The 13,441-nt window shown below is 52.8% G+C and overlaps 1 protein-coding gene across 1 annotated transcript in view; it reads right to left on the bottom strand.

The window, feature by feature from the left end:
* The window catches only part of DNAAF8 (dynein axonemal assembly factor 8), an 816,395-nt gene that overhangs the window by 288,509 nt on the left and 514,445 nt on the right, over positions 1-13,441 (bottom strand). Inside the window, exon 25 of the mRNA XM_085628378.1 lies at positions 9,319-9,514. Coding sequence (XP_085484504.1) covers positions 9,319-9,514 — 196 coding nt within the window. The remainder of the gene's footprint in view (positions 1-9,318; positions 9,515-13,441) is intronic.

Below are 13,441 nucleotides of genomic sequence, written 5' to 3'. Positions count from 1 at the left end.
GGCGTCGTGCGCCGGAATGACGTCGGAGTACTTAGACGCCGCCCTCGCTCGCTGACGTCAGTTCTTGTACATAGCTTTCCGCGCCAGGAACGCAGTGCCATGCAAGAGACCAACACTGGTGCCAAAAAGTCTAGGGCCCTGAACAGGATGACCTTAACCCTAGATGTGGGTTCGCAGAGCGGGGAGGATGGGTGGGTCGGTGAGGAATCTAACTAACTAATGTTTCTTACAGATACATCGTTACCGAAGGTAAGTAACTTGTTCATCTGAAAGAAACACATTAGTTAGATTCCTCACCTTAGAATAGATACTTCAGCAATACCAAACCCGGTGGTGGGTCTGCGAACCAAGATCACACCAGAAAGTCCTGGAGAACAGAACGGCCAAAGAAGCCATCTCTCCGGACTTGGCTGTCCAGGCAATAGTGCTTGGCGAACGTGTGCAGTGAGGCCCACGTCGCTGCCTGACAGATGTCCTGCAAGGGAACTCCCCGTCCCAGGGCAGTAGTCGCCGCTGTGGCCCGGGTGGAATGGGCTCTCAGCCCAACAGGAGGTCTGGTGCGGTCCAAATAAAAGGACAGCGCACATTTGTGGTCCAGACGGTGGAGCCTCTCTTCCTCTTTCGAAGGATGCGGAGGCGGAAAGAAGGTGGGCAATGTGACAGATTGCCCGATGTGAAAGGGGGTCACCACTTTTGGAAGAAAAGAAGGATGAGTGCGGAGGACAACCTTGTCCGGATGAACAGAAAGAAAGGGAGGCTTAGATGACAGAGCCTGGAGCTCACTCACCAGTCTAGCCGAGGTGATAGCTGCCAGGAAAGCAGTCTTTAGAGTCAGAAGACGAAGGGGACAATTGTGAAGAGGCTCAAAGGGAGCGTACATCAGAAAGGTCAAGACAAGATTCAAATCCCACTGAGGCATTACGAAGGGGACAGGAGGAAACATGTGAGTAATGCGCAAAACAACCGGGGATTTGAAAAGAGAAGGCTGATCAGGAAGCCGTAAGAAAGCAGAGATTGCAGTAAGATAACCTTTCAAGGTGCCCAGAGCAGAGCCCTGCTGGGCCAAAGAAAGAAGAAAGAGTAGAACCTCAGAAAGAGGGGCGGAAAGGGGATTCACAGCTTTTGCTGTGCACCATGCCACAAATTTGTTCCACCTGCAGGCGTATACCGATTTTGTGGAGGGACGCCTGGCTGCCAGAATGACGTCACAGACTTCAGGAGGCAAGTCAAATGGCATCAACTGTCGCCGCTCAATCTCCACGCATGGAGGTGGAGACTGGACAGGTTCGGGTGGAGGACCGTCCCCTGCTGCTGCGACAGAAGGTCCTCCTGAAGAGGCAGTCATACCGGAGGATCGATTGACATACTGAGTAGCTCGTAATACCAGTACCTTCGTGCCCAATCCGGAGCCACTAAGATGACTTGGGCCCAGTCGCGCCTGATCTTCTTCAGCACTCTGGGCAGAAGTGGTATAGGCGGAAAGGTGTGCAACAGACCGCAACTCCACTCGCGTCGAAAAGCGTCTCCGAGCGAGTGCCGCCTTGGAAATTCCAACGCGCAGAACAGCTGACATTGCGCGTTCTCTTCGGTGGCGAATAGATCTAACCAAGGCTCTCCCCACTGCAGAAAGAGACCTTGCGCCACGTCCGAGTTCAGACGCCATTCGTGATCCATCATGCACCGGCGGCTGAGTTCGTCTGCTCTGGCGTTCAGAGAGCCCACCAGATGTTGAACCACCAGGATGATGCCATGGTGTTCCAGCCATGTCCAGAGGCGCAGAGCCTCCTGACAAAGGGTCCACGACTCCACCCCGCCCTGTTAGTAGCAATACCACATGGCGGTGGTGTTGTCCGTGAACACCTGCACGACACTTCCCCGGACAGAGGGAAGGAAGGCTTTCAGTGCAAGCCGGATCGCTCTCAGCTCCAACAAGTTGATATGGAGTTGAGACTCCGCTGGAGACCAGAGGCCTCTGATCTCCGCCTCTCCCATATGGCCCCCCAATCCCAGGAGAGACGCGTCCGTCACTACTACGTGCTCCGGTTGGGGTAGGGAGAGGCATCTGCCCCTGACCCAATCGCGGTCCGTGAGCCACCACTGCAACTGTTTCGCAGTGCCCTCCGAGATCAAGACATGGTCGGACAGGTTGCCTCGATGCTGGGCCCACTGAAACTTCAGGTCCCACTACAGAGCCCGCATTCGCCACCTGGCGTAATGCACCAACAGGATGCAGGAGGCCATCAGCCCCAGAAGCCGCAGCACCAACCTGACTGAAACCCAGGATAGAGGCCGAAAGATGGGAATCAGAGCCTGAATATCCCGGACCCGCTGTTACGGAGGATAGGCCCGGAACTGCGCCGAATCGAGAACCGCTCCGATGAAGAGGAGCTTCTGGGAGGGTCTCAGGTGTGACTTCGGCACATTGATGGAGAACCCCAGCAAATGCAGGAGGTCGGCCGTAGTCTGGAGGTGGGAGACGACTTGCTGGCGCGAGCCCGCCTTCAACAGCCAGTCGTCGAGATAGGGAAAGACTGGAACCCCCAATCTGCGCAGATGAGCTGCGACCACCGCCATCACTTTCGTGAACACCCGAGGGGCACTGGTGAGGCCGAAGGGGAGCATGGTGAACTGAAAGTGTTCCTGACCCACCGTGAACCGCAGGTAACGCCGGTGGGCCGGCAGGGCAGGGATGTGAAAATAGGCGTCCTGCAAGTCCAACGCTACCATCCAGTCTCCAGGGTCGAGGGCAGCTAGAACCTGAGCTAAAGTGAGCATCTTGAACCGTTCCTTCCGGAGAAAGGCATTGACGCTCCTGAGGTCCAAGATAGGGCGTAGGCCCCCTTTGCCCTTCTTCGGAACCAGAAAGTAGTGGGATTAGCAACCACGGCCTACTTCTGGACCAGGAACGCGCTTGACGGCCTCTTTGGCCAAGAGGGCCGTAACTTCCTCCCGCAGAAGATTCAAGTGATCCTCCGACATACGGTGGCACTGCGGTGGCATGGCTGGAGGGGTCGTCTCGAAGGGGAGGGAGTAGCCCCTTTGGACGATTTGCAGCACCCACCTGTCCGATATGATGGATCGCCAGTGGAGCAGGTGATGGCGAACTCTGCCGCCCACTGGCGTGGAATGGGCCTGAAAGCTCGGACTAGGAGGGCTTTGAGGCGGATGCTGTCGGGGTGGATGTGGACTGACCGGCACGTTGTCCTCCAGTACCGCCACGGCGGAATCCACATCCGCGACCACGTGCAGGTTGGTTCTGCGGCCGGTGGCTAGGCGGACGTGAGGAGGCGCCCCTTCCTTGGCCACGAAAGGGGCGAAAGGCGGAAGTTTGCGGCCGCGGGCCGAGAGACCCAAGGACTTGGCCGTGCTCGGGAGTCCTTAAAACGAGCCAGCGCACTAACCGCCTTCGCACCAAAAAGGTGAGTGCCATCAAAGGGCATATCCATGAGGGTACTCTGGACATCCCCCGAGAAAGACGTGGACCGCAGCCAGGCGTGGCGCCGGAGCGCCACCGTGGTGGAACTCGCCCTACGCAGCGAGTCCGTGGTGTCTAGTCCACACCCGTTTGGCATATCGTGCTCCGTCAGAAAGCGCCTGGGAGAGACATGTCCGGGCCTCCTCCGGACACAGGGGCAGCACGTCCTCCACCGTATCCCACAGAGAGTGGGAGAAACGGTCCAAGAGGCAAGCGGTGTTCAAAGACCGCAGGCCCAAACTCAGGGAAGAGAACAGCTTCTTTCCGAACTGTTCCAGCCTCTTGGATTCCCGATCCGGAGGAGCGGACGGGAAGGAGGATTGGGAAGTTGAGGCCTGGATAACCAGACTCTCGGGGGTGGGGTGTTGGGACAGGAAACTGGGGTCGCACGGAGCAGGGCGGTGGCGCCGGGCCACGTTCCGATCCACAGGAGGAACTGTGGAGGGCTTGGACCAAGTGTGAGAAGTTGGCCTGATATGTAGTGCTCACTATTCTAGTGATCACTGTGTATCATTCCAAACGACCCTTTTGATGATTGGTTGTAAGTCAACCTTATAGACCAGCTATCCTAGTAGGGTGGACAAGAGCAGTCTTCAGGCTAAACTCTAGAGGGCGTGTTAAGCCAGCTGTTTACCATCACATATACCCCTTGAACACCAAGTGAAAGGACACCACACAAGTTGTTATGAAAATAAAGGATATTTATTTATAACAAGACTACCCTGGCTCTTTATGAGTCAGGGAGCTAAGCACACTACAAAACTCTTATGAAAATACTTCTGGTTGCACAATTTACACGAATGCCCGAAGGGCACGAAACCATTTACACTGCAAGTGGAATGGGAGAGGTTAGAAAGTTTAAAGTTACTGATTCCGGAGGAATCCGATCAGTGGGACTAAACGAAAAAGGAACTGGACACTTGTAGAGTGAACCTACGATGGAGCACCGAGATGCTCGAGTTACCTAGCCCAGAGGCTGCGGCTGCGTGGGGTTCAGCAAGATGTCGGGCGTCCTCGTTGTAGTCTCAGGAGCCTGAAAGAAGAAGTTGCTGGCAGGCGACCAGTGCTGATGTTCAGAGAGATCCAAGCCTGGATCGGTGATGAAGAAAACCTGAAAGCAGAGGGGACTCAGTTCTCAACCGCTAGCCAGCGATCGTGTGGGTACCAGGAAGGTACCGGCTGAAGTCACCTCGACCAGGTGAGTGGATGACGTCGGACTCGGCTGTTCCTCAGACCAGGAGGCGCGGCGGCGACCAGGATGGAGGGCGAGCTGTCCCACGAAGGTGTCTGCTGTCGAGGATGCTGGGCCCAGGAATGGGGCAGCAGGTCTTGGCAGTGGCAAACCCACGCGGTGGAGTCAAGATGGCGTCGGGAGTGGACCAGGAGGGTCCGAGGTACTCCTCCGTTGAAGGGGAGCAAGAGCCAGTCTGGAGCAACCAGACCAGTGATGAAAGTCTGTCGTGGTGCGTCGTGAAGAGGGCCACAAGCCGGTCGGCGAGTGGTCGGACAACGCGGTGAGCAACAAGGAGCAGAAGGGCCCCCACGCAGATCTCGTGGATGTTGGGGAGGCAGACTTCGGTGCTGGAGCCGCTCAGGGTTAGGGCTTCTCAAACCCTAGGTGCACTCACTCGAGGGTCCCTCGGTGGGCGTGCTAGATAAGCGTCGTGCAGGTTCTGAAGATGGCCGGTCCCGCAGGTCTCGTCACACCTACGAATCTCAGCTGGGCTGACGATGTAGGTAGAGGTCAGAGATGGCAGGGAACCCGGGTCTCGTCGAGCTGGGCAGTCTTGATCCGTGGGAGAGACGTACAGCAAACCGCAAGCGCTTAGGTGGTGCCTGCTGGTGCAGGGTGGCTACTCCTTAGCCACAAGGGAGAGTCTTCAGAAATAGTCAAGAGTTCCTTTCGTGGAAAGTAGTTCAAGATTCAGAATTATCCAATTTGGGAAGGGGACCCGCTCCCACCTTTATTCTAGGAAAAAGGGGCTGGCCCGTGACTAGGTCCTACCTATGGGTGGGACCAGGAGGGGGGGGGTTACACCCCTATCCTTTGTCCGGCTTCGTCCCAGTTCAGGGGCTGGTGGGCCCCCGAAACTGGTTTGAGCCGGGCTATGCACAGTGAGCACCGGGGTGCCACTTGCAATCACCTTCCTTTCAGCCCTGCCTACCTGGGATACACAAACCCTGTCTGGGATGGTGCTAGCACCACCCTCGACAGGAAACCCTTTGTCCAAGCTCCCCTCGCTGGAAGGTCTCCCAGCAGCAGGAGGTCAGACTTGTGTCTGGTGGCAGCATCCATTTTGTGATGCAGAGACTTGAGTCAACTTTAACCGGGGTTCAAGGTTACTTCCATGTCGTGTCCCTCTAGAAGGGTGGAATGCTAACCCCGTCGCCAGAACTGGCGAGGGGTTCGTATTCCAATTCGTATGACACCTTACTCGACATGTTTGGGTGATGCGATGCCAAAGCTAGCAAATAACCGCGAGGATTATAATGCACTTTAAGGTAGTTGGCCCGCGTCACCATGGAACGGCTATTAGGATTTGGTTCCGCAAGCCGTCGACGGGCTCAGCTCGCGCCAGAGCACCATCTCACATGATTCCCAGCACTCTGCCTTCAGGATTGATAAGGCCTGCCATAGGAGTGACTGACAGGAATCCATGCGTCCATTTTAGGGTTAGGTATAGGAATACTACACCTACAGCAACGGGTGATTACACCACCTTGCCCCAGCTGTCGTGCAGCCAGTTGTGTCAGATTTGGGCGGCCATCCAGGGGTGGCATAATACATGCTGCAGCCCCTGGTAGGCCCTGGGTACACCGATGCCCTGGATACCTGTGGTATGCTGATACAAGGACTGATAAGGCGGCCCAGTTCCAATTAGTGGATGCACCTAATGTACATGTGTGTTAATTTCGAGAGAGAACAGCTAGGCTGTGGGTCTGATTGGCAGGCCCGCAGCCGGGGAAAGTCGTAAACCAATGAAGCAAAAGCAAAAAATCTGGGTGATCATAGGATTGCAGACCCTACTCTCCTACACCAAGTGCCCTGCAGAACGTCTATGAGGGCCTCATTGAACTGCAGCAGAGGCTCTGTAGAGCTTGCTGACGGTTGAAGCAGCTCTGTGAGAATGTTAGTCCTCACGGCCACAGCAGGCAACTTGAGCCCCAGGGCTTCGGCCGCCTTGCGCAGCACCACTGAGAAAGCTGCACCTTCCTCTGAGGACACAGTCGAAGGAGAGATTAAACCAGCGTCCGGGGAGGTGTCCAGACCACTGGCATCCCCCAGTTCGACTGCCCAGTCCTGTGAAAGTTGGTCCTGTATGGCCATAGGGTCCTCAGACCCCTCCCAGTCGCCCCCGTCATCCGATTCTTGATAAACAGGAGGAATGATCGGAGCCGGGCGGTAGATGAAACGCTCATCCATTGGCGTCGGAAGCGGCGTCGGAAGCGGCGTCGGAAGCGGCGTCGAGCGGTGCCGCGCCGGCGTCGGGCCCGGACCGGGGCTAAACCGGGGAACGGTGTCGTCCGGAGCCGGCGCCGGAGGAGGAACCGGTGTCGGCGCCGGCAGAGGAGGCGTCGTGAGGTCGACCGGCGCTGGCAGAGATCCGGGCCTGGATCCCTCGGGGACCTGCCGTGTCGGGACTGAAGTCGTTGACGGCGCCGGGGCCGCCGGCACGCAAGGTCGCCCAGTCGAGGCCGCGGGGCCCGAAGGCGCGCCGGCAGGCGTCGACGGCGGAGCCAGGCCCCTCATGGCCGAGAGGAAAGCACTGACCTCCGCCGGAGTCGCGTCAGTCCCAGGGACCGGCGGGTATGGGGACGGACGCGGCTCCTGCGGCTCCGATGGAGTCGATTGGGTGGGACCACCCTGACCCTCGGCCGAGTCGCGCGACCGGCGAGGGGAGTCCGAAGAGCGGTGTCGCCTCTAGGACTTCTTTGATCGCTTCGACTTACCCGAAGACTTCGAGCCCGACGAGCGATGATGGTGGCTGCGGCTCTGCGACCGGTCCTTGGACCTCCTCCTGGACCGGGACCGTGAGCAGCGCGGAGCCGAGTGCGGAAGCTTGAGAAGCTTACGGGACCGCTCCCGCCTAGCCTTCGAGGTCAAGGCCTGACAATCGGGGCACGACTCCGCGTCGTGGTCGGCCTCCAGGCAGTAAAGGCACCGGCGATGGTGGTCCGTCACCGACATCAGTCGATGACAGAGGTCACAGGCTTTAAACCCAGGCACCCTACCGGCACCAGAGTCGAGTCGACAGGAGAACAAAAAGAGTCAAAAAAGTTTAGTCAAAAAGTGACTAAGGGGTAAGCTCTTCCCGGATCGGCGCTGTCTGGCGCGGAAAAAAGAAGAACTGACGTCAGCGCGCGAGGGCGGCGTCTAAGTACTCCGACGACGTCATTCCGGCGCACAACGCCAACGACGGACGCGGAGCCGCAGACGACGCCTAGCGACGCGCAAGGGGTATTGCTACAAAAATCTTTCCGGATCCAGCCTGACACCTGGGGATATTCTAAGGTGAGGAATCTAACTAACGTGTTTCTTTCAGATCCCTTTAATCTTCTCTGTTCAGGAATATCACCAAATTAACATTAGAATCAACTTTCATAGAAATATAAGCCCAAACATCTGTAGTCTGGCTTCAAAACCGGGCACAGTCTGATTCCACCCTTTTTATTGTGTTGGGTGATATTCTATCGGCAGCTGGCTTTAAAAAAATGTCCACTGCTTTATCTGCAACATCTACCACCCCAGATGCTGCTGTCTACCTCAACAGGTTACAGTTAGTGGCCAATTAACATGATTTAACTCACGAGGTTCAGGTCCTTCCTATCACACAGATCTCAACGCATAAATTGTGTAGGATTCTACTAATTCCCAGCCAATCACACGTAGTATCCTTTACAAGTCTTTTCTAATCCTTTTAATATCTACAGCTGTCATCTCTTTCCCATAATCTAAGCCCCAAATCCCATTCAAGAGCTACATTAAAGATATCCAGATAGCTAGGATCTGCAATGAATATCTTAATTTAATTAATACCTTCAATATTTTAAAAACTTTCATGGCACTCTCATATACCTGGCCGCCTGACGGACAGAACACATCAAATGTTTAAGTTCTTTTGACATTGACAGTTAGAATTGTTAAAATAGGTGTGGATTGATTCCAGTCAGCAGAGCCTTTCAGTCATTCCCAGTCTTAGATATCCTATGGATCTTTGTTATTCATTCTCAAAGGCTCTGAACGTTAAAATATCAGTGTGCATGCCCTGGAACTAAGTTTCACCAGAAAGTAGGTTCTTAATACCCAGTACTTCCGGATCAAATTTCTCTACGGAACCCTGCTGTGTCACGAGTGACTTGTTTGTCTTGGTACTGTTGATCTACTAGAGTCGAATTAGTTCTCATGAATAAGTGGCCATGAGTGTTTCAGGTGGATATTTTATGTTTGCCTTGCTGACTGTTTAATGTGCAACCAATACAAATGTGCAATAAGGGTTCATCACATGCTTGGTGACAGAAGGAGTGTTTGTTCAGTTGATTGATAAATTGTAAATTCTATGGCCAAGTCATGCTATTTAACTAGTGCTCTGTGATGGAGGACCACTAATATTGTGTCTTATTGTGACCTGCCACAGCACTCATGACCGAGCACTGGGCAAGATGGCTATCACCCATCAAACTTCCTACAATTGATTCTATCAGCTACCATTAACTGCAAGACTGACCAATCACTCACCAGCAAACCAAATTAACTGCATACACTCACAAACTAAGTAGTTACCTACCACTTACTCATTGTTCAACTATTAACCAAATAACCCACCGTCAGCCCGATGACCTACCATAAAAAGCATTTTGTACTAGACTGGTTCCATACTGAGCCCTCCATAAGCACATGTCCTTGGCTTGGCCCTGGCTTGGGTCATCTGGTCCAAGAATATCAAGCAGCTTTTTCACAGCATTCATTCGTTGCAGGCATAGCACGAGCGAGAGATCGGAGGTGAGGTAGGTGCAGTTATCTTGCAACAGCACAGAGTCCTAGGAGGAAGAGGCCACATATCAGATTCAACAAAGTCTGTTCAGCAAGAACATTATCTTCTTGTTCTCTCATACTAGTCTGCAGAAGTCTTTTTTTGGTAATAAGTATGCATTAACATACACATTTTCAAACTCAATGGACTACAGAGACATCACACAGTACTACGATTCTTCTGTTGGTCAAAAGGAAGGTTCTCCATTGTACAGGGGTGGCACAGTTACAGTTGACAACTATTTCAAAACATTTAACAATTTATTGTTAAGAGATCTGTAGCTTTGCCCAAGGGTGGTGAGAGGAAAACTAGGGGATGCGAGGGGTGTGGGCATCACCATAGAAAGCTATCCCTACCATACAACTGGTTCCCATGCCTCTTTGGGATCTCATTACATAACCATCTCCACTTTCACAGTTCTCTTGCTGGGTGTTGTGATATTCTCTTCCCCAAATAGATCAAACTTCAACAGCCACCACTTATTTCTATATATTGCTTTCTCAAATTTCAGGGGGCCTTTCCTCCAATGGGAGGGGGTGGTCTTTTCGGGCACTTCGCATCTCCCTTATAGTGTCCAACGCCACCGCACTCGAAGCAATGGACAACCCTTGGCTGCTGACTCTGGCCAGGATTAGGGTTTCTGGGTGGGTTAGCCCTAGGGGTGAATCCTGTTCCCTTTCCTTGGAAGTTATTTTGGGGGCCTTTAGAGAACTCCTTTTTCTTTTCCCCTCCCTCTTTCTTCTGGGGGGCGCCCTGTCCGGCCTTTTGAGTATCCACTCCAGTCCCCCTTGTGGACACCCGGGTACTAGCCCAAATGTCCGCCTCCTCAGCAAGGTTCCGGGGATTGGTCAGCTTGCTATCCACCAGGTGTTGACGCAGTTCAGGGAAACATTTTTCGAGCAGGTGTTCCTTCAACATTAAATCAAACAACCCCTCGTAGTCCCTCACCTCACTGCCTTGAATCCAACCCTCTAATGCCTTCTTTGCATAGTCCAGGAAATCCACCCAATTCTGTGTGCCCAGTTTGTGGCTACCCCGGAACTTCTGTCTGTACTTCTCGGGTGTTAGTCCAAACTTTCTTACGAGCGCCACTTTCATGGTGGGGTAGTGGGTCTGCTCATCCTGCTCTAGGGCCAATAATGCATCCCTACCAGCTGGAGGCATGTATTTTTACAATCCCCCTCCCCAGTACTTCTCTGGCACCCCATGGGCCCTTAAAGATACCTCATAGGCCGCTAGCCACTTGGCAATATCATCCCCTGCACTATAGCTAGCTACTATGTCTTTTGGCAGATAGGGTTTGGGTTCCCTGGTGATTTCTTTGTCTTTGCTGCCACCATTAGGAACAGTTTGTGCCCCGACTCGTAGGATCTGGAGATCTATTTCCCTCAGCCACAACTCGTGAGCCATCCTCTGTCCCTCCTTCTCTTTCTCCAGCTCCGCCAACTTCCATGTGAGCTGTCTTTTCTCCCTCCGGTCAGTTAATTCTACTTCTGATAAACCACCGCTAGAGACAGTGCTGCCCTTCCTGGAAAGTGTTCTGGGCCCCGCTAACAGGTTCCCCACCTCAGGTTGGTACAACCCAGCCCCCTCGCTAACAGGCTCTCCATCCCTGTCCTCCTGCTCAGCCTTACTCTCCCGTCGTGCCTCCCCCCAAGCCCTCAAGCTGGTCTGGAGTTCAGCCTTCTTGGCACCTGGGGGACAATACACCCCCTCTCGCTGACAAAACTCTCTGAGTTGGGCCACAGTGTAAGTTTCCAAATCTTCCAACACAAACTCCATTTTGCCCACTCAGAATAGAAGACAGGTGTTTACAGAAGCTATGCAGGGGGGTACCTTTTGTAATACCTCCTCCCACCACCAGAGTAAATTTGGAAAAAACAAAACTCAGAATTAGAAAGTCCGCTTTGAGAAAACTCCCGCTGTAGGCCTATGGACTACCCACAGTTATTGTCGAGTGGACGCAAGCACAGCTCTATCCCACCGCTGAACACCAATTATGTTAGAAAACCCCGGGCAACCGGGGTTAGCAGTCACCCGGTGTTTCCTAGCACAAGGGGTAGCTTGGCTCGAGCGGTCGGGGGTCAGGCACCGTGTTAAGCGTACGTCACACCCTCACAATAACCATGCGTTCATCCGTTCCAAAAACGACTCTACACCGTAAAAATTTATGAAAATATCTCTGTGTTTATCTTGTTTTCTCTTAGTTGCAGGTTAAATAAATAATAACACACTTACAGTACACAAAGCTTCTTCTGTAAAAAGGGTAGGTCAAATAAATAAGCTCAGATCATAAATAATCAATGAATAAATAGATGTGCATAAAATACATAGGCAAATAAATACTGTGAGGGAATAAATACTGTGAGACAATAAATACTGTGAGACAATAAATACTGTGAGACAATAAATAGGATAAATACAAAGAATACAATACTCTCAATAAATATAAGCCATCAATACACTTTCAAATCAGGTCACATTTGTGAGGTACTATGGGTTGATTTGGCCCAATCACAGCTTGTGGTTATGTGGATGGCCTGAGGGTGTCTCACCTAACTTGGATAAGGCTGAGGCTAAAACTGAGGTAGATCAAGGGTAATCTAGGAATCTGGCTCTCCCAAACTACACAACCCCTCACACAGGTCACTGTATCAGTCTCAGTCCACCCCTGGCACTCCCAGGCTGGTCCTAACACCTCTCTAGCCCCTAGGATGGTCTCTTAGGGCTCCACAGGGCCTTAGGCGCCCTCTATTCCACTTACTGCCCTCTTTATGAACTTCCGACTCCGCCGGAGTCGTGTCGACGGCGTGAGGCGGTTCCGGTTCGATGTCGCTAGCCGGCCTCGGCTCGATGTCAGTTCTTGTCGACGCCGTGAGGCGGTCCGGATCGATGTCGGCGGACGGCCTCGGCTCGATGTCAGTTCCTGTCGACGCCGTGAGGTGGTTCCGGATCGATGTCGGCGGGCGACCTCGGCTCGATGTCGCTGGGCAGCCTCGATTCGATGTCGGTCTCCGGCGTCACAGGGACACGATATGAAAACAAGTTACTTACCTGTAACTGTAGTTCTCCAGTATTGGACCTTTCATAGATTCACATGCCTGAATCATTCCCCGTCGTCGAGACGGGAGTCTCCGGTACATAAAAAAGCTTTGCTTAGTATCATAGCAAACAGAAAAAAGGCCTAGGCCCATTTTCCTTTGCAACCCATAACCTTCGTTATGTAAAAAAGGACTAAACCAGTCCCTGAGCCAATCAGAGCCTCTCACCCTCTAGAACACTCCTGAGAGAACCTTCTGCCCTCAGATTTTCGTGCACTTGTGCAATAACACTCTTTGTGCTAAATCCGAGGTGAGCCTCTCAGGGGAGGAGGGTGGGTTGCATGTGAATCTATGAAAGGTCCAATACTGGAGAACTACAGTTACAGGTAAGTAACTTGTTTTCTTACTCCAGTATTGGAGCCTTTCATAGATTCACATGCCTGAATCAGAATAGCGAGCAGTAAATAAATGCACATTTTTTGTTACCTAGAAAGTGAATCCAGGAAACATATACAGTGTGATAAAAATGGTATCTGTAAACCAAATTCCACCTCTCAAAATTTCTTTGCAAATGGTAATACAATAAACAACCATAAAATGTGCCAACGTACATAACAAAGGAAGGAGGGATGGTAAAGAAGGCTCACCGTTACTGGATAAGGTTCCTCAGCACCGCTTCTCCCACTGCCACATCTCTCTCTGTGGCTGCATCCAAGCAGTAATGCCTGGTGAAGGTGTGTACACTCGTCCAGGTCGCCGCCCTGCAGATATCCTGGATCGGTACTCCTGCAAATAGAGCAGTAGAGGTGGAGACTGCTCTTGTAGAATGAGCACGGACTCGTGCATTCAAAGGTCGGCCAGCTGCCTGATGACAATACCCTATGGCACTTGAT

Source organism: Triturus cristatus, chromosome 10, assembly GCF_964204655.1.
Source record: "Triturus cristatus chromosome 10, aTriCri1.1, whole genome shotgun sequence".
In the NCBI taxonomy this organism is placed as follows: domain Eukaryota; kingdom Metazoa; phylum Chordata; class Amphibia; order Caudata; family Salamandridae; genus Triturus; species Triturus cristatus.
Note: the sequence above shows the minus strand (reverse complement) of the source record. Positions and strands in the feature narration are given on the sequence as shown.